We start from the raw sequence: 22,720 nt of genomic DNA on the forward strand, positions 1-22,720 counted from the left end.
GGGTTATAGAGGTCCATGCCATAAAGTCATCTCAGGATGACTTTGGATATTAGGTTGGAACCGTTTCATATATAAAACTGGAAACGTCACATCATGCTTACACCCGCTCTATTTTTCCAACTAAAATGCATCTAATGATTTGAAGAGCAGAGCAAAAAGAGACAGATAATACTTCTTTTTCGTTAAGTACAGAAGCGGAGTTGGTCAAATAGAAAGTTGAAAAGTTGCAAATTTTATGGATTTAGTAAGTTATTAAGTTGAAGAAAAACAACAATAAAAAAAGCCGCAACAATCATGTGGCGACATCTCGGAATTAGTTTCTATGATCATTGGAGCGACTTCTCCAGGCGCAGTGGGGCGACTTATCCGACCACCAGGGGGCGATTTCTCCTGACACCTGGGATGAGTTCTCCCAGGGCGACTTCTTCATGGGGCGAGTTCTCCCGGAGCGAGTTCTCCATAATTCAACTAAATCAACTAATAACGGCCTGCAGAAAAAAAAACAAAAAACAAAAAAAAAACAAATAAATAAAGCCAAAAGTACTCCAAAACGGCACATACTTGCAAACAATATCATCATCTCTTTAAAGTATATATTTTTCAGTTAGATAATTCTTTTATTTAGTTAATTATTTATTCACTTGCTTCTTACTCACTAGTTCTTGTTTGTCTCATTATAATTGTTTTGGTTTTCACCGTCCTCTTTGTGTAGGTCAAAAGGAACTCATTTTATCATTGGAGTTCAAACAAATTACGTGTGATAATTTCAATTTACAAACAATACTTAAATTAGACTTAACTATGCAGACCTTTATAATTCAAATAACTGCAAAGATAGAAATATCTGTAAAAAAAAAAAATCGTTCAAAGGAATGAAATTCCGACAAAGGACTTAAAAATTGTAAAGTCAAGAGCGAGGCCGTCATTAAACGTTTGCTTGAGTTTTTGTACGTTTAATAGCAGCACCTGTTAGACCGGAAGTGGTTGATAAGGAAGCTTTCTATTCCAACTCATTAGGTACATTCTTGTTCGAAGGATTTTCGTTGCAGTATTGAAGACCAGTTATTTTTGCATTGGAGCTTAACATTACTTTGACCTTTGAATGTAAGTTAATTATGCATTTTCATACTTAGTGTATTAGGTGAAAATAATTTGATGAAAGTTTATATCAGTCCATGCATCACTTGGAGTGGGGAAAAGGCTCAAATTTGTGAAGAAATCTTCAATTTCGTGGCCATGGGTTGTCGGCTTTTTTCGAAGACAACATGCAGTCTCGTGTGGAAATAAGATACGAAAGGAGAGAACTTTTGTATGCTTGACTAGCCTCTGACTGCATAGAATGTGTTTGCTTGGGTAATTTGCAGATGTCTGTATGGCGAAAAAAAAAAACCCAACAAAAACCACTCTGCGACATTGAAAATTGTTTACGTCAAGTGGATATGTTTTTATTACATCTACTGAGTACCACCATGTCGGCTAATTCTACACTTCGGGTAATTCTGCACAAATATACATCATTTCTGTACACATTGAATCACATGTTATTTTTGTTCAAAAATCCATTTTGTATCAAGAAAGAATTATCATACTTTAATTAAGAAAAGTGATATTCAGAAAGTGTACAAAAATATCCCGCATTTCGACTCGAAATGTATATGAAAATGTGATTTCTAAATGTCAACATGAAAACCCACTGCATGACCATCTTGAACCGGTAACCAAGAAAATCCGATTTACTATATATCTTTTAGAATTATACCAATAAATACATTATACAAAATAGGGAAATGTATACCTTAAAGCAATACTGCATTTTGATCCAAGTTTCCAATTTTGCAAGAAGTTGTTCCACACATACAAAATTGTCTGCTACCCACCATGTCAGCTTGCAGCTAGAACATAAATTCTCAAGAAATTCCCTGGCATATAGTCTGTTTCTAAATTCTTTAGTAATTTTTTTCCCATCAACAAGACATTGTAAACCCATTACATCCTATTCATTGTTGTTTCTCTTCCACATAATAGCTTATTTTTTTATAAAACATTGAACTTTACTAACTTTTTTACAAGTCAGATCAGTTTAGTTTGCTTAATATCTCTTGCCATTTATTGGCATTTATACCTTAATTTTGTAAAACCAGCTATAAATCTGATCTAATTACTCAACTGAACTGCTGACAGAAACAGTCAAAAGTAATGTATTTCATTTATATAGCCCAATGGATAAACATTACATCTTTTCAATGCTGTGCGCAGAATAGGCCAACTTCATGAGTCAGGAAAACAGGGGGTGGTATCCTCTGGGTCCAAAATTAATATTTTTTTTTGAACAGAATATTCTGGTGACAATTGCCTCCTTTCAAATGGTAAGCATTGCCTTATTTTATTTTCATCAGTTGGTTGAATTTGGTATGTGTTTTGCTTCAGTATTGGAGACAGAAACCTTAAGCGTGCAGAAATGCCAGACAGCATTGTAAATGTTGCCCCCCCCTTGAGATAATGACATTATAATGCGACTATTACATTAAGAAATTATCATAAAGAATTTTTTTAAAATGTTTTTGGAAACATTCATTTTCAAAAGATTAATTAATATCAATTTTTATTCATCTGAGAAGATGTATTGTAAAGCTTTTGAAGGTAAAATTCATTGTTAAATATTTCCAAACTAACAGCTTATTTTAAAAAACTAAATCCAGAATAATGTAAGTATTTCTCTTCTTTTTTTATTAATTATTATTATTATTATTATTATTATTATTATTATTATTAGCTCATTTATATCTGTAAAAAGTGAAAAAAAATTTATGTCTTAAAAAGTATTTTTCCCATTACAGATACATAAACATTTCACTGACTGGATTAACACATATTTGAAGGAAATTGCCTTGTATTAAACTCAAGACTTATTTCTGAGCTAAACATTTTCTAAACAACAATCTCCCTTTTGGAATGTGTCTTAAGCAATGTAAAAAACAAAGTTTATAGCTATTGACATAGGGATGATCAGGCATAAGATGTTTGTTTTTCTGAAACAATGCCCTTTGGGGCACTATGTGTTGATGACATAACTTCATTAGTTGCTTTATATAATGAAAATTCTCCTGAATTTGATTGGAGGTCTTGCTTCAGTAATGCAAGTAATTAGTAAGATCTAAATTTCCCAATGGTTTGATTGTGCACAGGTCAGCTTATAAATCCTACCTCCTCATACTTGATTCAGAGGAAGTCAGGGACATAGACTTTGCCATACATTTGAAAACCTCTCTTTTGAGGCAAACAAATCGCTTTCACAGAGTTAATCCATATTATCCCACGTAGGATGTAGTCTTTTGGCTCTAATAAAATCCTTGTACTGTATGAACAGAAACAACATTTTATTCCATCTTTTTGCATACAAATTCATCCACACTTAGAAACAGCAAAAATCAATATTGGAAATGTATCCATGTTCCAAAATCACCATCTTAATTATTGCTTTCACCCCAGCCTCACAAATATTATATTTGATATTTGCTAATTCAGAAAGTCTGCAACAAACCCTCAGCAGTTATTGAATAAATTTTCAGTGAAATCAAAGATTCCTATTGTGTAAATCAATCAATCAATCCTCTCTGCACCATCTGGTGTTTGAGGCGACAGCAAGGGAGCACCATTTTGGTCTGTTGGCTGCTGTTATGGGGGCGGTCTGCAGGGTGAGGCCTCTGGTCTTGAGTTCTTGCTCCATGGTTCGGCGCCAGGTTTCTTTGGGTCTGCCATGGTTCCTTTTCCCCTGTGGAGTCCATCTCAAGGGTGGCTTGGTAGTGAGTCAGGGGGCATTCTGCAGACGTGGCCGAGCCATCTCCATCGACGAGTTGCAATGGTCTCAGCAATGGTGCTTGCGCCCGCTCTGTGCCGGAGTTCCTCGTTTGAGATCATGTTTGGCCAGAAGATCCTCATGATCTGTCACAGGCACTTGGTCTGGAAGACTTCAAGCTAGCGTTCTATGTTAGCAGTGGTCTTCCAACACTCTGAGCTGTACAAAAGGACACTCAGCACATTGCTCTTGAAGATACGGATCTTCGTGTGGGTGCTGAGGTTTGTTGTCCTCCAGATGGGCTTCAGCACTGCGAAGGCCTGGTTGGCCTTGCTGATTCTTGTGGTGACTTCCCTTGTGCAATCTCCATCCGTGGTGACCTTGCTGCCCAGGTACATGAATTTGTCTGCTTCTTGCAGAGGCTGGTCGGTGATGGTGATTGGGTCGCCCACTCTGGTGTTCTTCCTCAAGACTTGAGTCTTCCCTATGTTGACTCGAAGACCTATGGTGCTTGCTGTCTGTACCAACTGTTGTGTCTTCTGTTGGATATCCTGGTGTCTGCTTGCCAGCAACCCGATGTCGTTGGCATAATCCAGGTCATCCAGCATTGAGGTCAGCGTCCACTGTATTCCTTACCTCCTGCCCTCTGTGGTGTGGTGCATGATCCAGTCAATGGCCAGTGAGAAGAGGATCGGCGATAGAATGCATCCTTGCTTCACTCCGGTTTCCACCTTGAATGGCTCAGTGAGTAGGTTGTTGTGGATGACTCTGCACTCAAAGTTCTCGTACAGGGGCCTGATGACATTGACAAGTTTCTGGGGGATGCCATAGTGTCATAGGATCTTCCACAGAGAGGCTCGGTGCAGGCTGTCAAAGGCCTTCTCAAAGTCCACAAAGACCACATAAAGGGATCCATTCCACTCATGGGACTGCTCAAGGATCTGTCTCAGAACGAAGATGTAGTTGATGCAGGATTTGCCCTTCCTAAAGCCTGCCTGTTCCTGGCGTAGGATGCCGTCCACAGCTGTTGTGATGCATTGGAGAATGATGCGACTGAAAATCTTACTGGAGATAGATAGTAAGGTGATTTCTCGCCAGTTGTTGCAGTTCCCCAGATCTCCTTTCTTGGGAAGTTTGATGATTATTCCTGTTTTCCAGTCATTCGGTGCTTCTTCACTATCCCAGATCTTTTGGAGACTCTGGCAAAGAAGCTGCGGTGTCTTTGTGTCTTCTGCCTTCAACATCTCGGGGCATACTCCATCATCGCCAGGTGCCTTTCCATTCTTCAGCTTGTGGATGGCCTGCTTGACCTCCTCAACAGTGATGTCGTCGCAGTTGATGTCAAGGTCCTCCTCTGCTTCAGGAATGTCAGCGAGTACTGATGGGTCTGGGCGATTCAGTATGGATTCAAAGTGTTGCTTCCATCTCTTCAGCTTCTCCTCCTCCACTGTGACATGAATTCCATCTTCATCTCTCACTGGAAGGTTGTGGTGCTGGCCATAGTCGCCCTTCAGCTTCTTGGTGTTCTGGTACACTGTCTTCATGTCCTTCTGCTCTGTTGCTGCCTCTGCCTCCTTTGCCAGTGTCTCTGTGTATTCTCTCCTGTCTCTCCTTGCTGATTTCTTCATCACCTTGTCTTTTCCTCTCTTTCAGTCTTGGTGACTTGGCATCCAAAAGTCTCTAATTAATCTGTCTTCTCTCGTCTATGCGAGTCCACATCTCTCCTGATATCCACTCTGTCTTCTTACTATTCCTATAACCTAAAACTACTTCTCCTGCTTCCTTCATTGCTCTGTTGAAATTGTCAATGGTCAGCGCTGTCTCATCTTCTAGAACACTAAACCTATTCCTTAGGGCCAGCCTAAACTCTTCCTTCACTTTTGGATCTTTCAGCTTGGCCACATCGAAGCACTGATTCCTGGAGACCCCTATCCTAACTTTCTTAAGCTTCAAAGTCACCTTGGCCACCAGAAGACTATGGGTGCTGCCGATGTCAGCCTGCCGCATCACTCGCATGTCCTGCAGGGAGTGTTTCCACTGGCTGTTGATGATGATGTGGTTGATCTGGTTCTGAGTTCTGCCATCTGGTGATGTCCATGTCAACTTGTGGATGTCCTTGTGCTCGAACAGGGTCCCTCCTATGACCAAGTCATTCTCTTCACAAAAGTTGACCAGTCTTTCCCCGTTGTCAGTCATCACACCTACTCCATGGCGCCCCATGGTCCTCTCTCTGTCTTTATTGTCGCAGCCGACCCTAACGTTGAAGTCGCCAAGTAGCAACAGCACATCATTTCGAGGGACGTCCTCTAAAATGGCTTGAAAAGCGTCGTAGAAGGTGTCTTTGTCCTCTTCTTCCGCATCGTCTATTGGTGCATAGGCCACCACAACAGACAGCTTGGCGTACTTGGAGTTCATCCTGACGTACAGCAGGCACTCATTCACTGGCTTCCACTGTAGAATGGTATTGGTCTTGTTCTTGTTGATAATGATGGCGACCCCCTCCTGGTGGTCATTGTCCTTCCTTCCGGACCAGATGATGACTTCTCCGGAGTTCAACTTTTGCTTGCCGGCACCAGTCCATCGTGCTTCTGTTACACCCATGAGGGTCAAGTTGTAGTGATTCAACTCGCTCACTGCTTGTGCCAGTTTTCCAGTCTGGTTGAGCGTTCGCATGTTCCAGCATCCAACTCTGATCCATGCTTTTGGCGTCAGGAGTTCCGCTATCGGGATGGGGATATTGTGTCAATACATCCTTGTATACAGATGCTTTGAAAGATGGAGACATGGTTGGAGTTGCCATTGCATCACCCCATGGCATATTTTCAAGCCAGTTGCAGGTTAAAGCCTCCTGAAAAAGTTAAACTCAGATATCTGAACTACTTTGAAATTCCTCAAAACACAAACTTTATCATTGTTTTGGTTTCCTTGTCCACACTCAAAATCTTGCTAAATCTCAAAATCTGATAATTTTATATTAACCTTTAATGTCCCAAATGACAAAGAAACATGATTAGCTCATACAGTCTGAAAAAACAGCCAAAGCAGCCCTGCAGTCATATGGAATATACTGACATAAGATAAATCAACGTTGACAAAATATGTGGGATGAAAATGCCACCAACAAATTATTACAGAATGGCACCCTTCTTTTAGACAAAAATTGCAGAGATTAAGTTGTTTTGTGCAAATCACTTATAGGACCTACATATCTGACTCCTTGCAAATTACTTATTGGACGTACATACCTTATTCAGTGCAAAAAAACAGCCAAAGCAGCCCTGCAGTCATATGGAATATACTGACATAAGATAATCAACATACCTGAATCACTGCAAATCACTTATTGGACATAACATACCTGAATCACTGCAAATCACTCATTGGACATACATACCTGACTCAATACAAATTGCTTATTGGGCAAACATACCTGAATCACTGCAAATCACTTACTGGACATAACATACCTGAATCACTGCAAATCACTTATTGGACATACATACCCGAGTCAGTACAAATTGCTTATTGGGCAAACATACCTGAATCACTGCAAATCACTTATTAGACATATATACCTTACTCAATGCATATCTACTGAAGTGTGAACTCTGATCAGAGTGCATACCCTGTCAGTGTCCAGTGATAATGGAACAAATATTTTGATGTGAACTCGATGAAGAAATTTTATGATGACTTACCACCAGGGAAAATCTTAGACACTGTGGGTATAACAAACTTTTACAATATATTTTAAGAATTTGACATGTTTTGCTGTAACTTTAATTTTGTTTCCCTTTTTCAGAATTAAAAAGTCTTTATCTTTTATATTTTATCTGACTGTTGTACTTTATGCTTACATTTATGTGGGAAGGTTTCTTCATTTTGATTATGCTTTTAATTGGCACCATATAGCCATTATTGTGCTGAGGTGGTATTTATTGTATATATATATACATACATGTACATAGATACATACATAGATACATACATACATACATAAATACATTGTGCATATTTAATTATAGCAGTAGATCAGTTCTCTTGTTTTTAATAGCATTTGTGGTCTAAAGACACCTCATCTTGTAAAGATTGTGCATTACATATATATCTGTACAAATGTCTTTGTAGAAGGCCTCATGGAAGATTGGTCAGTCGACCAAATGACCATCTTTAAATAAAGTCATTATTATTGTTATTATTATTACTATTATTACATACTTTGAAGACATCCCCATACATTAAGATGGTTTCCCACTGATTGGTCTGAGTTCAAACCATACATTTCATTTTTATATTGTAGAACTACTGGTCTTTCATATTTAACAAGGTAACAGCTGTAGCTTATCTGTACTTACTTGTCACTGTTTACTACAAAACTAACATGATAGTTTGGGACAGCCTAGTTGAAACATTGTTTTGTTTTAATATGTATTTGCTGTTACATGTATGAATGGTGAGCATCACATTTTTCAACCAACAGCTGTTATTTTTTTTTCTTTTTCATTTCCCTACTGGTATCTGCATTTCCCATCTGATGGTCTCATTAGTTTGATCTTATCTGGGGGCCCGTTGCACACCATTTCATCCTTGACTATAATTATCTAAATAGTAAATCTGATTTTAGTAAAATCTTTTGGCATATATAAATAGCATGCAATAATTCTACATAGCCATGAGGCTGTTGTGGTATTATAACAACTGGCCTCATGATTAAAACAAGAATCAACTTTTTAGGTGTTAATGGAATGTAACCACATAAGTATGATTACAATTTTGATGTAACTGAACAAAGAATAGACATGCAACCTCATTTTCCTTGTTTTTATTGCCAAAATAACACATCATTACCACTCTGAATATACACAGTCTTATCCACTGACATGTTATCTCTCTCTTTTTTGATGCCCACACATTTTTACAACAAAAGACTTTTTCATTTGTTTTATATTTTTGTTTTAATTACATTCCTGAGGTTAACCCTGCCATATGAATACAACTTGCTGATAACTTGTCTGTCTTAATCACCTAGTCTTAAACTGGACAAAGACATCTACTGGCAGCACTGTCTACAATACAGAGTTTTCTGTCTTATTATTATTCATTCAAGATTTATTATCATTCAAAAATCTGTATCATCAAAAAGAATGATGGCATTTTTAATCAAAATGAGACAAAATTTGTACCATTTTATGGTTAGGTTGGCATTTATTTTAGGTCATGTATGTCTTTTCTGGGTCCAATCCCTTTATTTCTCACACAGGGTCAGTACCCAAAAATACATGGAATAATACTTTTTTTTACATATAACATTTCATTCTCTGAAAAAAATTATTCTTTTGTTTACTAGCTTTTACATGATTTATAGTTCAGAAAATATTGAACTTTTCTGTAATGATAATTATGCACTAATTGCATGTATTAAAGTGAAGATATGATATTGAAACATTAGGTTATTTGACCGAATAGATAACTGGTACCCATTGATATGTCAACATTATTCTGGATGATCATTCGAGAATAGAGAACCTTGTTTTCATAAGTGCTTTAGTCAGTGTTCATTTCTAATCTAGTACTGACTTGGGTAAAATGAAAGTCCTTTTCTATTGAAATCTAGTCAAAAAGATATAATTATTTCCATTTATTTCTGTGCACAAAAATTCCACATTATGCAGAGCAAAAGTTGACATGAATGATCTCAAAAAGTCTAGATGACTAGCTGATGCATATCCTCACAAGACAATTTCGAGTTCATTCATGCATGGCAACCTTGTTTCATTAAAACTCCAAACTAAGCAGATCCACTACACTAGCTCTTTTGCTGTCATGCAACAGCAGTATGCTAGTTAGGTGTGATCTGAGCTTTACAGTAAATGGACCTTAGTGTGGATTTATGTGCACTTTTGGATTTGTCTCATGCGAGTCAAATATACTACCATTCAGATTCATATGTACTAGCAGTGCACATTTGTATAGTAGTACTGCAGTAATGTGTTATACGGCTGATGGATATTATTTTGCAGGCTACGTTATGTAAACGAGAAAAAAAAAATACTCAGTGAGACTGTCATTTTCTGTCTGAAAATAGGCAGTATAGGAGAGCCACAGTTGCTAATTTTGATAGACAAAAATTGGTTAGTTTAGAACCTGCTTATCCTTGAGGCAAATGTTTTATTGCCACATGAAGGGGTTTAGCTAAGAAATACTGATATGTGAACAGTGTGGTATGGATAAACAGCTTTGTTAGCCAACCTGGTACTGTAACATTTGATTTACAATAACAGCAATATTAGGTTTACTTCTTACTGTATTCAATAGATTTATATTGGCTTAATGCATTAGTGATTCAACTATGGAATAATGGAGATTGTAACAGTGTATACTGTCAATGCCTAGCTTGAATACAATTATTTCACGAATCATCCAGTTAAATGACTAATGTAAAATCAACATTTTGTTTATTTAACAAGTTTAACCTGGGTACATAGCATGACCATGTTATATCTGGAACAGTCCTATATTGAAGGTTGTTGTAATGAACTGTGTTAAAATGAATGGTATTGTAGTGAATTGTTATAATAATGTTTTTTTATAATGAACTGTGTTATAATGAATGTTGTTATAATGATTTGTGATGTAATGAAGGGTGTTATAATGATCTGTGATATAATAAAGAGGGTTGCAGTGAACAATAGCTGTATCTAATTAAGGTCCTGTGGCAATTAATTGCTGTGCCAAAATCTGAAAGTATCACTGATGACAAAAAAGTGAAAACTCTTTAAAGGAATTTAAAAAATAATACTTTCTCCATTATGTCCATGTTCATATATCTTTAAAAATCTGACAAGCGAAAATTATTCAGGACCAGGACTTTATTTGTTAGTTAATATCCAATTTAATATGACAGAGCTTTCTATCGTGCTTTTAGGATTTGTGTACCTCTACAGTCAGAGATTAAGACTGAAGATTTACACAATTCTGAGGGATGATACATGAAGCACTTTTGGGTGGGAAGACATCCTTCAGAGTTTACTTTTGGTTTCAATGCTCAAAAGGGGGTCATGTTTACAGTAAGCTGAGAGGTCTTCTAATGTGAAATATATTCAAACATAAATTAGTTGGCATTGATATACTAATTGTATTTCAAATCTTAACATACAATCTGTATATCCATGCCAATAAATTTACATCTGCTAATTTTTCATTTTGCATAGGATGGATGACATTCCAACAGACAGTGACTCAGACTGGGATAGTACCTTAGACTTTACATCCCCCCGGCAGACAGGTGGTCCTCCACGCATTAAGCAGGAAATTGAGGAGGAAGATATCCAAGAAGAAGAAGAAGAAGAAGGAGGTTACTCAAGTGTCAAGTTTGATCTGTCCAAGCCAGTTCCAAAAGAAAGATCAATTAATGGTACAATTTGTAAATCAAGAGCATGTAAATATTCATTGATTAATGGTAATTTCAGTTAGGTAGGTTTCCTTTCACAGCGATGTATATTTATTTAAAAATCTTCTGATCAGACGTTGGAATTAATTTGGTTCTCATGATAGATATTATGAATGTACCTAGAAACAGGGCTTACTTTACAATTTTAAAGCTTAAATATCAAATACACAAATAAATGCTACAATGTTTTAATTTATATTAGAAATTGACAGCAAAAGAAATGTCTAAAGATGTATTGATAATACAACTTTCACAGTTTCATAATTGTAGACATAAAGAATAATATCATTTATTCAACAAATTTAATACACACACACACACACACACACACACACGTGTATTCTAAACTGCAGCCTTCTGTCTACCCATATCTCCATATAATAATAATGAGCAAACGTCATTTAGAAATTCCCAGTCCACCACTATATATTACCACCACACTCTGGTTGAATGGGCAATGACTTATTTATTCTGATATGGATTTTGTGTATAATCAATAAGTTATATTGCATTTGCAGACCAGAAGGCAGCACAAAATGGAGTCACAGATACACCACAAGTAGATAAATCAACCAGTCAGATTGCTGCAGAACACCCGTATTCTTCAGTTCAGAAGTTACACAAGCCCAATGAGTATGTACCACTAGTACCACCACCTACATTTATCATCATCAACATTATTATATACTACTCACATCGTCATCATTAACATATTATGATATACTACTGCCACCACCATCTACATCATCATCATTATCAACATCATCATTATCATCAACACCAGCATCCACATCATTATCATCATCAGCATCCTCACCACTTAGTATCATCTTCATCATTAACATCATCATGCACCACTTCTACTACCACCTGCTACTACTACTACATTGTCATCATCTTCATCATCATCATCATCATCTACATGATGTAGGAGATATTGGTACATGATGATGATGATGATGATCTTCATCAACATCTGCATTTACTACCACCTACCACCATCATCATTATCATCAACATCATTACTTATTACAACTGCCACATATATCATCATCATCACTATTATTATCATCATCATCTTCCACTATCTACATCATTATTATCATTAACATCTTCATGTACCATCACCTACATCATGTCCATTATCAACATCACATACCATCACCACCACCACTCTAATTTACATCAGCATCATCATTGATTGCTAATAATTAACATAATTAACAACAGTTTTGTCAGATCAATACTTTAATATATATATATATATATATATATATATATATATATATATATATATATATATATATATATATATATATATATATATATATATATATATGCACTGAGTGTTTCAAAAAAATTAAACCTGATCTCCTGAATATTCAAGTTTTAATTAATCCTGATGGAATTTCTGTGGATTAGTTACTTGCATGCTTGATGGCTCGTCAGATAGTGTTTCATTTCAACAGAACCAATTTGATGTGAGATAATCATTAATATTTGATTATACTATACTGTTAGATCAATTTCATTAATTTTATTACCTGGGCCTTGATAAGAAAGGTATTTTGTTACATACCATTTCTTTAAGCAGGGGATTTTTTTGTTTTGCTTTGGATATGTAGTACTCTTTATCAATTGTCTAAACTAGATCCAACATGGAGATGAATTACTAAATATGCCATTTTATGGGACATCAGTGCATTTCATCAACTATGGAGATGAATTACTAAACATGCAGGCATATGGGATATCAGGGATCATAGATTATGGAGATGAGTTACTAAATATTCCAAGATGTGGGACACCAGTACACATCATACAATATGTAGATGAATTGCTAAGTATGCAGACGTATGGGACATCAGAGCTTGTCATACATTATGGAGATGAATTGCTAAACATGCCAACATGTAGGATATCAGAGCATATCATCCAATATTGAGATAAAATTGCTAAATATGCCAGCATATGGGACATCAGTACACATCATCCAGTATGGAGATGAATAGCTAAATAGGCCAGCATATGGAACATCAGTACATATCATACAATATGGAGATGAATTGCTAAATATGCCAACATGTAGGATATCAGAGCATATAATCTAATATGGAGATGAATTGCTAAACATGCCAGCATGTAGGATATCAGAGCATATCATCTAATATGGAGATGAATTGCTAAACATGCCAGCATGTAGGATATCAGTGCATATCATCCAATACTGAGATAAATTGCTCAATATGCCAGAATGTGGGACATAGTACACATCATCCAGTATGGAGATGAATAGCTAAATAGGCCAGCATATGGAACATCAGTACATATCATACAGTATGGAGATGAATTGCTAAATATGCCAGCATATGGAACATCAGTACACGTCACCCAATATGGACGTAAGTTACTAAATATGCCAGCATATGGGACATCAGTACACATCATCCAGTATGGAGATGAATAGCTAAATAGGCCAGCATATGGAACATCAGTACATATCATACAGTATGGAGATGAATTGCTAAATATGCCAGCATATGGAACATCAGTACACGTCACCCAATATGGACATAAGTTACTAAATATGCCAGCATATGGGACATCAGTACACATCATCCAGTATGGAGATGAATTGCTAAATATGCCAGCATATGGGACATCAGTACATATCATACAATATGGAGATGAATTGCTAAATATGCCAGAATGTGGGACATCAGTACACATCAACCAGTATGGGGATGAATTGCTAAATATGCCAGCATATGGAACATCAGTACATATCATACAATATGGACATGAGTTACTATATATGCCAGAATGTGGGACATCAGTACACATCATCCAGTATGGAGATGAATTGCTAAATATGCCAGCATATGGAACATCAGTACATATCATACAATATGGACATGAGTTATTAAATATGCCAGAATGTGGGACATCAGTACACATCATCCAGTATGGAGATGAATTGCTAAATATGCCAGCATATGGAACATCAGTACATGTCACCCGATATGGAGATGAATTGCTAAACATGCCAGCATGTAGGATATCAGAGCATATCATCCAATATTGAGATAAAATTGCTAAATATGCAAGCATATGGGACATCAGTACACATCATCCAGTATGGAGATGAATTGCTAAATATGCAGGCATATTCGACATCAGTACATATCATACAATATGGACACGAGTTACTAAATATGCCAGCATGTGGGACACCAGTACACATCATCCAATATGGAGATGAATTGCTAAATATGCCAGCATATGAGACACCAGTACACATCATCTAGTATGGAGATGAATTTGCTAAATATGCCAGCATATAGGACATCAGTACACATCATCCAATATGGAGATGAATTGCTAAATATGCCAGATATGGGACACCAGTATACATCATCCAGTATGGAGATGAATTGCTAAATATGCCAGCATGTGGGACATCAGTACACATCATCCAATATGGAGATGAATTGCTAAATATGCCAGTGTATGGGATGTCTGTACATATCATCCAATATTGAGATGAATTGCTAAATATGCCAGCATATGGGACATCAGTACATATCATCCAATATGGAGATGAATTGCTAAATATGCCAGCATGTGGGACATCAGTACAGATCATCCAATATGGAGATGAATTGCTAAATATGCTAGCCTGTGGGACATCAGTACAAAAGTCATATCATTCAGCAGATGAGTTTAATTGTAAGATGTAGACCAGGCATCATTTAGAACTGCTGTGCCAGCTCAGATCATTTGTCAAGTGCTACATGCCAGCTCAGATCATTTGTAGAGTGCTACGTGCCAGCTCAGATCATTTGTTGAGTGCTACATGCCAAGTCATATTTACCCATTAATTATAGTTTATAGTACATGCAATACAAATCTACAACTCATGCTGCACACCTTTCCAAAGAGTCTAGTGTGCTACCATTGGTAAATATACCATAGGTAGCTGACATTTGTTGTAGGCTACAATACAGTGCTAAGTTTATCTGTAAGCTGTAGACTTCAGTATAATGCAAAGTTTATCTGTAAGCTGTAGACTTCAGTATAATACTGAGTTTTTCTTTAAGCTGTTGACTCCAAATATTATACCAAGTTTATCTGTAAGTTGTTGACTCCAATAAAATATCAAGTAGACTCCAATATAATACCAAGTAGACTTCAATATAATTCCATGTAGACTCCAATATAATACCAAGTTGACATCAATATAATTCCATGTAGACTCCAATATAATACCAAGTAGACATCAATATAATTCCAAGTAGACTCCAATATAATGCCAAGTAGGCTCCAATATAATTCCAAGTAGACTGTAATATAATACCAAGTAGACTTCAATATAATTCCAAGTAGACTCCAGTATAATACCAAGTAGACTTCAGTATAATTCTATGTAGACTCCAATATAATACCAAGTAGGCATCAATATAATTCCAAGTAGACTCCAATATAATACCAAGTAGACTCCAATATAATACCAAGTAGACTCCAGTATAATACCAAGTAGACTTCAATATAATTCCATGTAGACTCCAATATAATACCAAGTAGACTCCAGTATAATATCAAGTTAATGTAGTTCTAGATATGATCTGTCTTTACATAATGTGTAAGTATGTCATGGTCTGCACTGCTTGACATATGATTTCAAGCCAGTTGTATAGACATGGTCGATCTTCACATAATTTGTAAGCAGGTCAGGATATGCACCATTTGGCATATAATCTCAAGCCAGCAATATAGACCTGATCTGCCTTCACATAATGTGTAAGCATGTCAGATTGGCATATGATTTCCAGTCAAACACTATAGACATGATCTGCCTTCAAACAATGTCAGCAGGTTAAGGTCTGAACTATTTAGCATATGATCTCAAATCAACAGTAAAGACATGATCTGCTGTCACATCATTCATCAATAGGTCAGGGTGTGCAACATCTTGCATATGATCTCAAATCAACAGTAAAGACATAATCTGCTGTCACATCATTCATCAATAGGCCAGGGTGTGCAACATCTGGCATATGATCTCAAATCAAGAGTAAAGACATGATCTGTTGTCACATCATTCATCAATAGGTCAGGGTGTGCAACATCTGGCCTATGATCTCAAACCAAAAGCATTGACCTGATCTGCCATCACATAGGATGTCAGCAGGCCAGGGTCTGCACCATTTGTAATATAATTTTAAGTCAACTGCATAGGCATGATCTCAGACAGATCTGTTTCTTAACAGTTCCCAGCTTAGAATCTGTTATACTGGTGTATTAGATAATGACAGATCTGGTTGACAGCCTAGAGTATGTTACCCTTGTATATTATGTGATGACTATATTATATAATATCAGATATAATTCTGACTCTGTGCAGTTTCCAGCTTATAGTATGTTATACTGGCACATTATGTAACGACACCTCATTATGTAATGACAGATTTGGTTCTTTGCTGTTTGCAGTTTATATTTTGTAATACTGGCACATAATGAAATGATAGCTTATTATGTAAAGACAGATGAGGTTCTGTGCAGTTTAAAATTTAGAGTATGCTATTCTGGCACATAATATAATGACAGCACACTATGGCAGTGTCAGCAATGTTGGCATGATGGAGGATGCATTTTGACCACACTGTTATGAGTCTAGGCTCTTATAAAAAGTAACAGGAAAAAAATTGAAGACAACAAGCTTTGTAAAATTTAACAAATAATTTATTTCCCTAGAATATAAAGTGAGAAATGAGAAAAAAGAACTTATGGTTTTAAGAATCAAATCCAAAAATAATCCAAGAATTAAAAAAAGAAATCCTAGTAATAAAAAGTCCTGAATGAAACTGAGTTTGAATCCCGATGAAATCCAAAATAGATGACGATGATGTCTGATGTAACCTGTGAAGTGTTGTTGTGTCAACAGTTTCTAGTTGAATCACAGAAAAGTTAATTCAGTTTTGAATTCAGATTAACTTCCAATAAATGCTTTTATCCAAGAACTTTTTAGAAGCACTTATGTATTTCCAGGGAAAAGAATCACTTGCAATTCAGTAACATAAAATTTCAACTCAAACTGGTCACTGACTAATTTCTATAAATACAATGGTTACAGTTATAAGACTACATAAAGTACAAAACAGATTCCCAGACAGAGGTCAAGAGTTCATCTTTCCAGAAGGAATGGAAGTTTGTTACATGATAATTATCATGTTGTACAGGTATGGCCTTAACCTAACTTAATAATTCTTAGTCTGACAAAGAATTAAAGAAAACAAATAAAGGTTGTTTACCAAAACTGTCACTGATTATGAATCAAATTCAGGAACTGAATACAGTGTTTCTAGTTTTAGTCTTTATCAATAACAGTCAAGTCAAGCTGAACTGAACTGAATTTCTGGATAATGTCAAATCCAGTAAATAAAGTTACATTACAATAGCATGTAATGGAATTAAAAAAATTAAAACTAACAAACAAACAATTAAATTAAATTAAATATACATAACACATTCTGAGTGGTTGGTTGGGGTAACATTCATTTCAGCCACTCTGAGAGATAAATTGGGGTAACATTAATTTCAGCTGCTCTGAGAGATGAATTCATTGTAACCACTCTGAAAGAAGAATTCTGGTGAAATTCACTTCAGCCACTGTGAGAGGTGAATTCGCATGACATTAATTTAAACCAATCTGAGAGATGAATTGGGGTGACATTCATTTTGACCACTGTGAGAAGTGAATTGGGGTGACATTCATTTTGACCACTGTGAGAGATGAATCGGAGTGACATTCATTTCAAGCACTCTGAGAGATGAATCGGAGTGACATTCATTTCAAGCACTCTGAGAGATGAATCGGAGTGACATTCATTTCAAGCACTCTGAGAAGAAAATTGGGATGACGTTCATTTTGACCAGTGTGAGAAGTGAATTGGGGTGACATTCATTTTGACCAGTGTGAGAAGTGAATTGGGGTGACATTCATTTTGACCAGTGTGAGAAGTGAATTGGGGTGACATTCATTTTGACCAATGTGAGAAGTGAATTGGGGTGACGTTCATTTTGACCAGTGTGAGAAGTGAATTGGGGTGACATTCATTTTGACCACTGTGAGAAGTGAATTGGGGAGAAAATTATTTTTGGCTACTCTAAGAGATGACTTGGAGTGACATTCAAGAATAAATGTCAAGGTAATGGAGAAGGAGTGGAGGTATATGAGACCACTTACTAACCAGCTTAACTGGACCAGACCTTTTCCTGGAATAGTAGTACAACCACCTAAACAAACCAGGTTCAGCTCTTGATGGTGACAGTAGACTTTGTATCCATATTATTACAACAAGTCATATTCATTGGAAAGTTTTTCATAGATAATACTATCCTACATTTGATTATATTTTGAAAGTAAAATAATAAGAATAATAACAATTATATTTTTTTTATATCCTAGGCCTTCTCCAATTCTGAAAAAGACAGGACAGAGGACAAGTTCAGATGAACAACCTCCATATAACTTCCAGAGTGCCATAAACGGTAATGAAACTACCTTCTGTTGGAATTATCTTATTTAAATTAACAGGAAAAATATGCCTGGCTAATTGGGCAGTTTATACTTTCAGTGCATTCATGACTTTAGCCAGAGGTCTATGATTTTCTGATACCTAATTACTCAACTATAAAGAATTAACTTATTATAGATTTGTAGTCTTGTTTATGAAATGTAGTGTAAAGTACAAAACAAAATGGTTAAATGTAAAATGAATTCTGTGCACTCTGTTTTGTGCAGCTTGAAATACCACAAGGTTTCATGAAACAGATTTCAACTATTACATACATTTTATAATTTTATATATATATATATATATATATATATATATATATATATATATATATATATATATATATATATATATATATATATATATATATTTTATTGATACTATTTTAAAAGTTGTAACTATAATTTTACCACATACAGGTTGGAATACTTCCACTACAGTTGAAACAAGAATTAACTCATAATGAAAAAAATATTGATGAAAGAATTTATAAGACATCTATTGAGATCATCACTGCAGCAGCTCAACTTTCATAGAATCATATATGATAATGATTTTAGTTTAGGAAAAAGGGTGGCATTTATTTATACTACAGTCAAATTATTTAATTTGATGCTTCCAAATGCACGTAAAACATATGAGTCTAATCATTGAAATAAAGGACTGAATCAAAGACTTTTGATTAACTATTTTTTTATGCATAAGTGCCTTGAAATAATTGAATTAAAAAGCTAACACATAAATGAGGTAGATTTTAATTTATTTGTTTTCATGCAATAGCTATATTTCATGACCTGTTCTCAAAGACACATTGTACCTGATTCTTATACATCTTCAAGTGTAACATAAAGTTTGAAACAGTAAAATTAAAAATATTGTCAGCAACTCTGACATCATTCAGTTATGAGAACATGATTCTGTCAGAAACTGACAATATTGTGACATCAAGAATCTATCAGAAACTCTGATATCATTGTGACTTTTGACTGTCAGAAACTATAACACCATTTTGACATCATCAGACAGAACTCTGATACCATTGTGACATCATCAGACAGAAGCTCTGACACCATTGTGACATCATCAGACAGAAGCTCTGACACCATTGTGACATCATGCCTGTTAGAAATTTGGATACTATTGTAACATCATGACTCTGTCAGAAACTCTGATACCAATGTGACATCCAGACTGTCAGAAACCCAAACACTATTGAGGGATCATGTCTGTCAGAAACTATGACACCATTGTTACATTATACCTTTCAGAAACTATGATACTATTGTGACATATTCACTCAGTTTGAAATTCTGATACCACTGTAACATATGACTCTTTCAGAAGTTCTGACACGATGATGACATCATGACAGTCAGGATCATGAACACCATTGTAACATTTTGACTGTTAGAAACTTGGACACCATTGTAACATCATTACTGTCAGAAATTCTGCCACCATTGTGATTTTTGTGACTTTTCCTGTATTTTGCATTGTCAAAGATAATTATTTTTTTGGGTTATTAAATTTAGCAAAGTTTGTTAAGTTGAGGAATACAGTCTAATGTTTGAGAACTTAATCACATTGATAACCATAATTTTGTGTTGCACATGTCCATTAGTTTACAAGAGTAAACCACCACTAATGTCAACAAAGTCTCCAGTACAAGACTTACCCCATATTACAAGTATTTTCTTCTGATCCCCACAAAATATGAAAAGGGCCTATTTTCATTACAGGAAGTACAACTCCAGAACCCACAGCCCAGAGACCTGGGAAGGAAAGAAAAGGGACTGCATATGACCGAGCCCCCAGTCCAAAACCTACAAACTTTCCAGAGACTCGAGACAGTTTTAGAAGTAATTTCTTTTATATTTTGGAGAACATTTGGTCACTATTGGAATTATTGTAGACTTGTGTTGTTTGGTGTCACTCAGATAAATTAAAGTTTTAGCTTTGCTATTGACATCATTGTGGACTTGTGTTGTGTGCATGTTATTCAGACTTAGTCCGAATAAATTAAAGTTTTGTCTAAGCAGTTGGCATCATTGTAGACTTCTGTTGTTGGGTGTCACTCAGACTTAGACTGAATAATTTGACTTGTGTTATGTGGTGTCACTTATCACTCAGACATAGAATGAATAAATTGACTCATGTTTTGTGGTGTCACTTGTCACTGAGACATAGAATGAGTAAACTGACTCATGTTATGTGGTGTCACTTGGCACTCAGACTTTGAATAAAATTTACTTGTGTTATATGGTGGCACTTGACACTGAGACTTAGAATATAATTTCAAACTTAGACTGCATAAATTAAATTTGTTACTTAATTCAGCTTTTGCAAGAAATATTGTACAACACAATGCAAAATAGTATGTATGTGTGTGTGTTTGGGTGTGTGTGTGTGTTTTAAACATAATGTGTGTTTTATTATTTAGGATTGAGGCTCCTCCATCATTAAACTTTAATTGACTTCACATTTTAGTAGAAAATATTCTAACCAATCGAAAGACAGTTTGAATAGCATTTTCCATGTCTGGAATAACATTTATTACTTGAAATGTTAGCTGTATATAGAGGTCATGCCTTGCTTCCATTGATCTTTACTTGGATGCCATGCCTCACTCTCATTAAATTTTACTCTAAGATGTCCTGCCTCATTCTCATCAAACTTTACTCAAGAAGGCCATGCTCCTCTCATTAAACTTTACTCAGAGATGTCATGCCTCACTCTCGTTAAGCTATATTCAAAGATGTCATGCCTCACTCTCATTAAACTAGTGGTTAGAGCATCTGCCTCAGATGTGGGAGTTTTTGGATTCGATCCCTGGCCGAGTCATACCAAAGACTTACAAAAATGGTACTAACAGCTGCCTCGCTTGGCGCTCAGCATTAAAAGGTTAGTGTTAGGACTGGTTGGCCTGGTGTCAGGATAATGTGACTGGGTGGGACATCATGCTACATGTCTGCAGCATGATGCCCCAGTGCTAGACATTTATATAAATTGCCACATTGCAGACATTGTAGCGAAATGACTGAAAAAATATTATGCTACATTAAAAAGTCTAAATCACACACACACACACACACACATTAAACTTTATTCAAAGAAGCTATGCCTCAGCCTCATTTAACTTTACTCAGAGTGGTCATGCCTCATTTTTATTAAACTTTACTGAAGGAGGCCATGCCCTCTCTCATTAAACTTTACTCAAAGAGGCCATGCTCCTCTCTCATTAAGCTTTACTCAAAGAGGCCATGCTTCTCTCTCATTAAGCTTTACTCAAAGAGGCCATGCTCCTCTCTCATTAAGCTTTACTCAAAGAGGCCATGCACCTCTCTCATTAAGCTTTACTCAGAGGCCATGCTCCTCTCTCATTAAGCTTTACTCAAAGAGTCCATGCTCCTCTCTCATTAAGCTTTACTCAAAGAGGCCATGCTCCTCTCTCATTAAGATTTACTCAAAGAGGCCATGCTCCTCTCTCATTAAGCTTTACTCAAAGAGACCATGCTCCTCTCTCATTGATTTTACTCAATGAGGCCATGCTCCTCTCCTGTCATTAATTTTACTCAAAATGGCCATGCTCCTGTCATTAATTTTACTCAAAGTGGTCATGCTGCTCCCATTAATTTTACTCATAGATGTCATGCCCCTCTCTTATTATAGTTTACTCAGAGGCAAAGCCAGCTTTTATTTTAAAAAAATGTCATGCTCTTCTCAAATTAACCATTATTTAATAGGGTCCAAGAGGCTATGCCTCATTCTCATTAAACATTTCTCAAGAAGGCCAAGCTCGTCTCATTAAACTTTACTCAAAGATGTCATGCCCTTCTCTCATTAAACTTTACTCAGATATGTCATGCCCTTCTCTCATTAAACTTTACTCAAATATGT

The 22,720-nt window shown here is 36.0% G+C and overlaps 1 protein-coding gene across 1 annotated transcript in view; it reads left to right on the forward strand.

Moving 5' to 3' along the window:
• Positions 1-1,000: 1,000 nt before the first annotated feature.
• The window catches only part of LOC149787623 (uncharacterized), a 41,265-nt gene continuing 19,545 nt past the window's right edge, over positions 1,001-22,720 (forward strand). Inside the window, exons 1-5 of the mRNA XM_089975618.1 lie at positions 1,001-1,104; positions 11,008-11,210; positions 11,765-11,879; positions 18,715-18,797; positions 20,563-20,682. Of these exons, the coding sequence (XP_089831744.1) occupies positions 1,103-1,104; positions 11,008-11,210; positions 11,765-11,879; positions 18,715-18,797; positions 20,563-20,682 (523 nt within the window). The 5' untranslated portion in view covers positions 1,001-1,102. The remainder of the gene's footprint in view (positions 1,105-11,007; positions 11,211-11,764; positions 11,880-18,714; positions 18,798-20,562; positions 20,683-22,720) is intronic.

This window comes from Sinohyriopsis cumingii, chromosome 11 (genome assembly GCF_028554795.1).
Source record: "Sinohyriopsis cumingii isolate HCF-2022 chromosome 11, ASM2855479v2, whole genome shotgun sequence".
NCBI lineage: Eukaryota > Metazoa > Mollusca > Bivalvia > Unionida > Unionidae > Sinohyriopsis > Sinohyriopsis cumingii.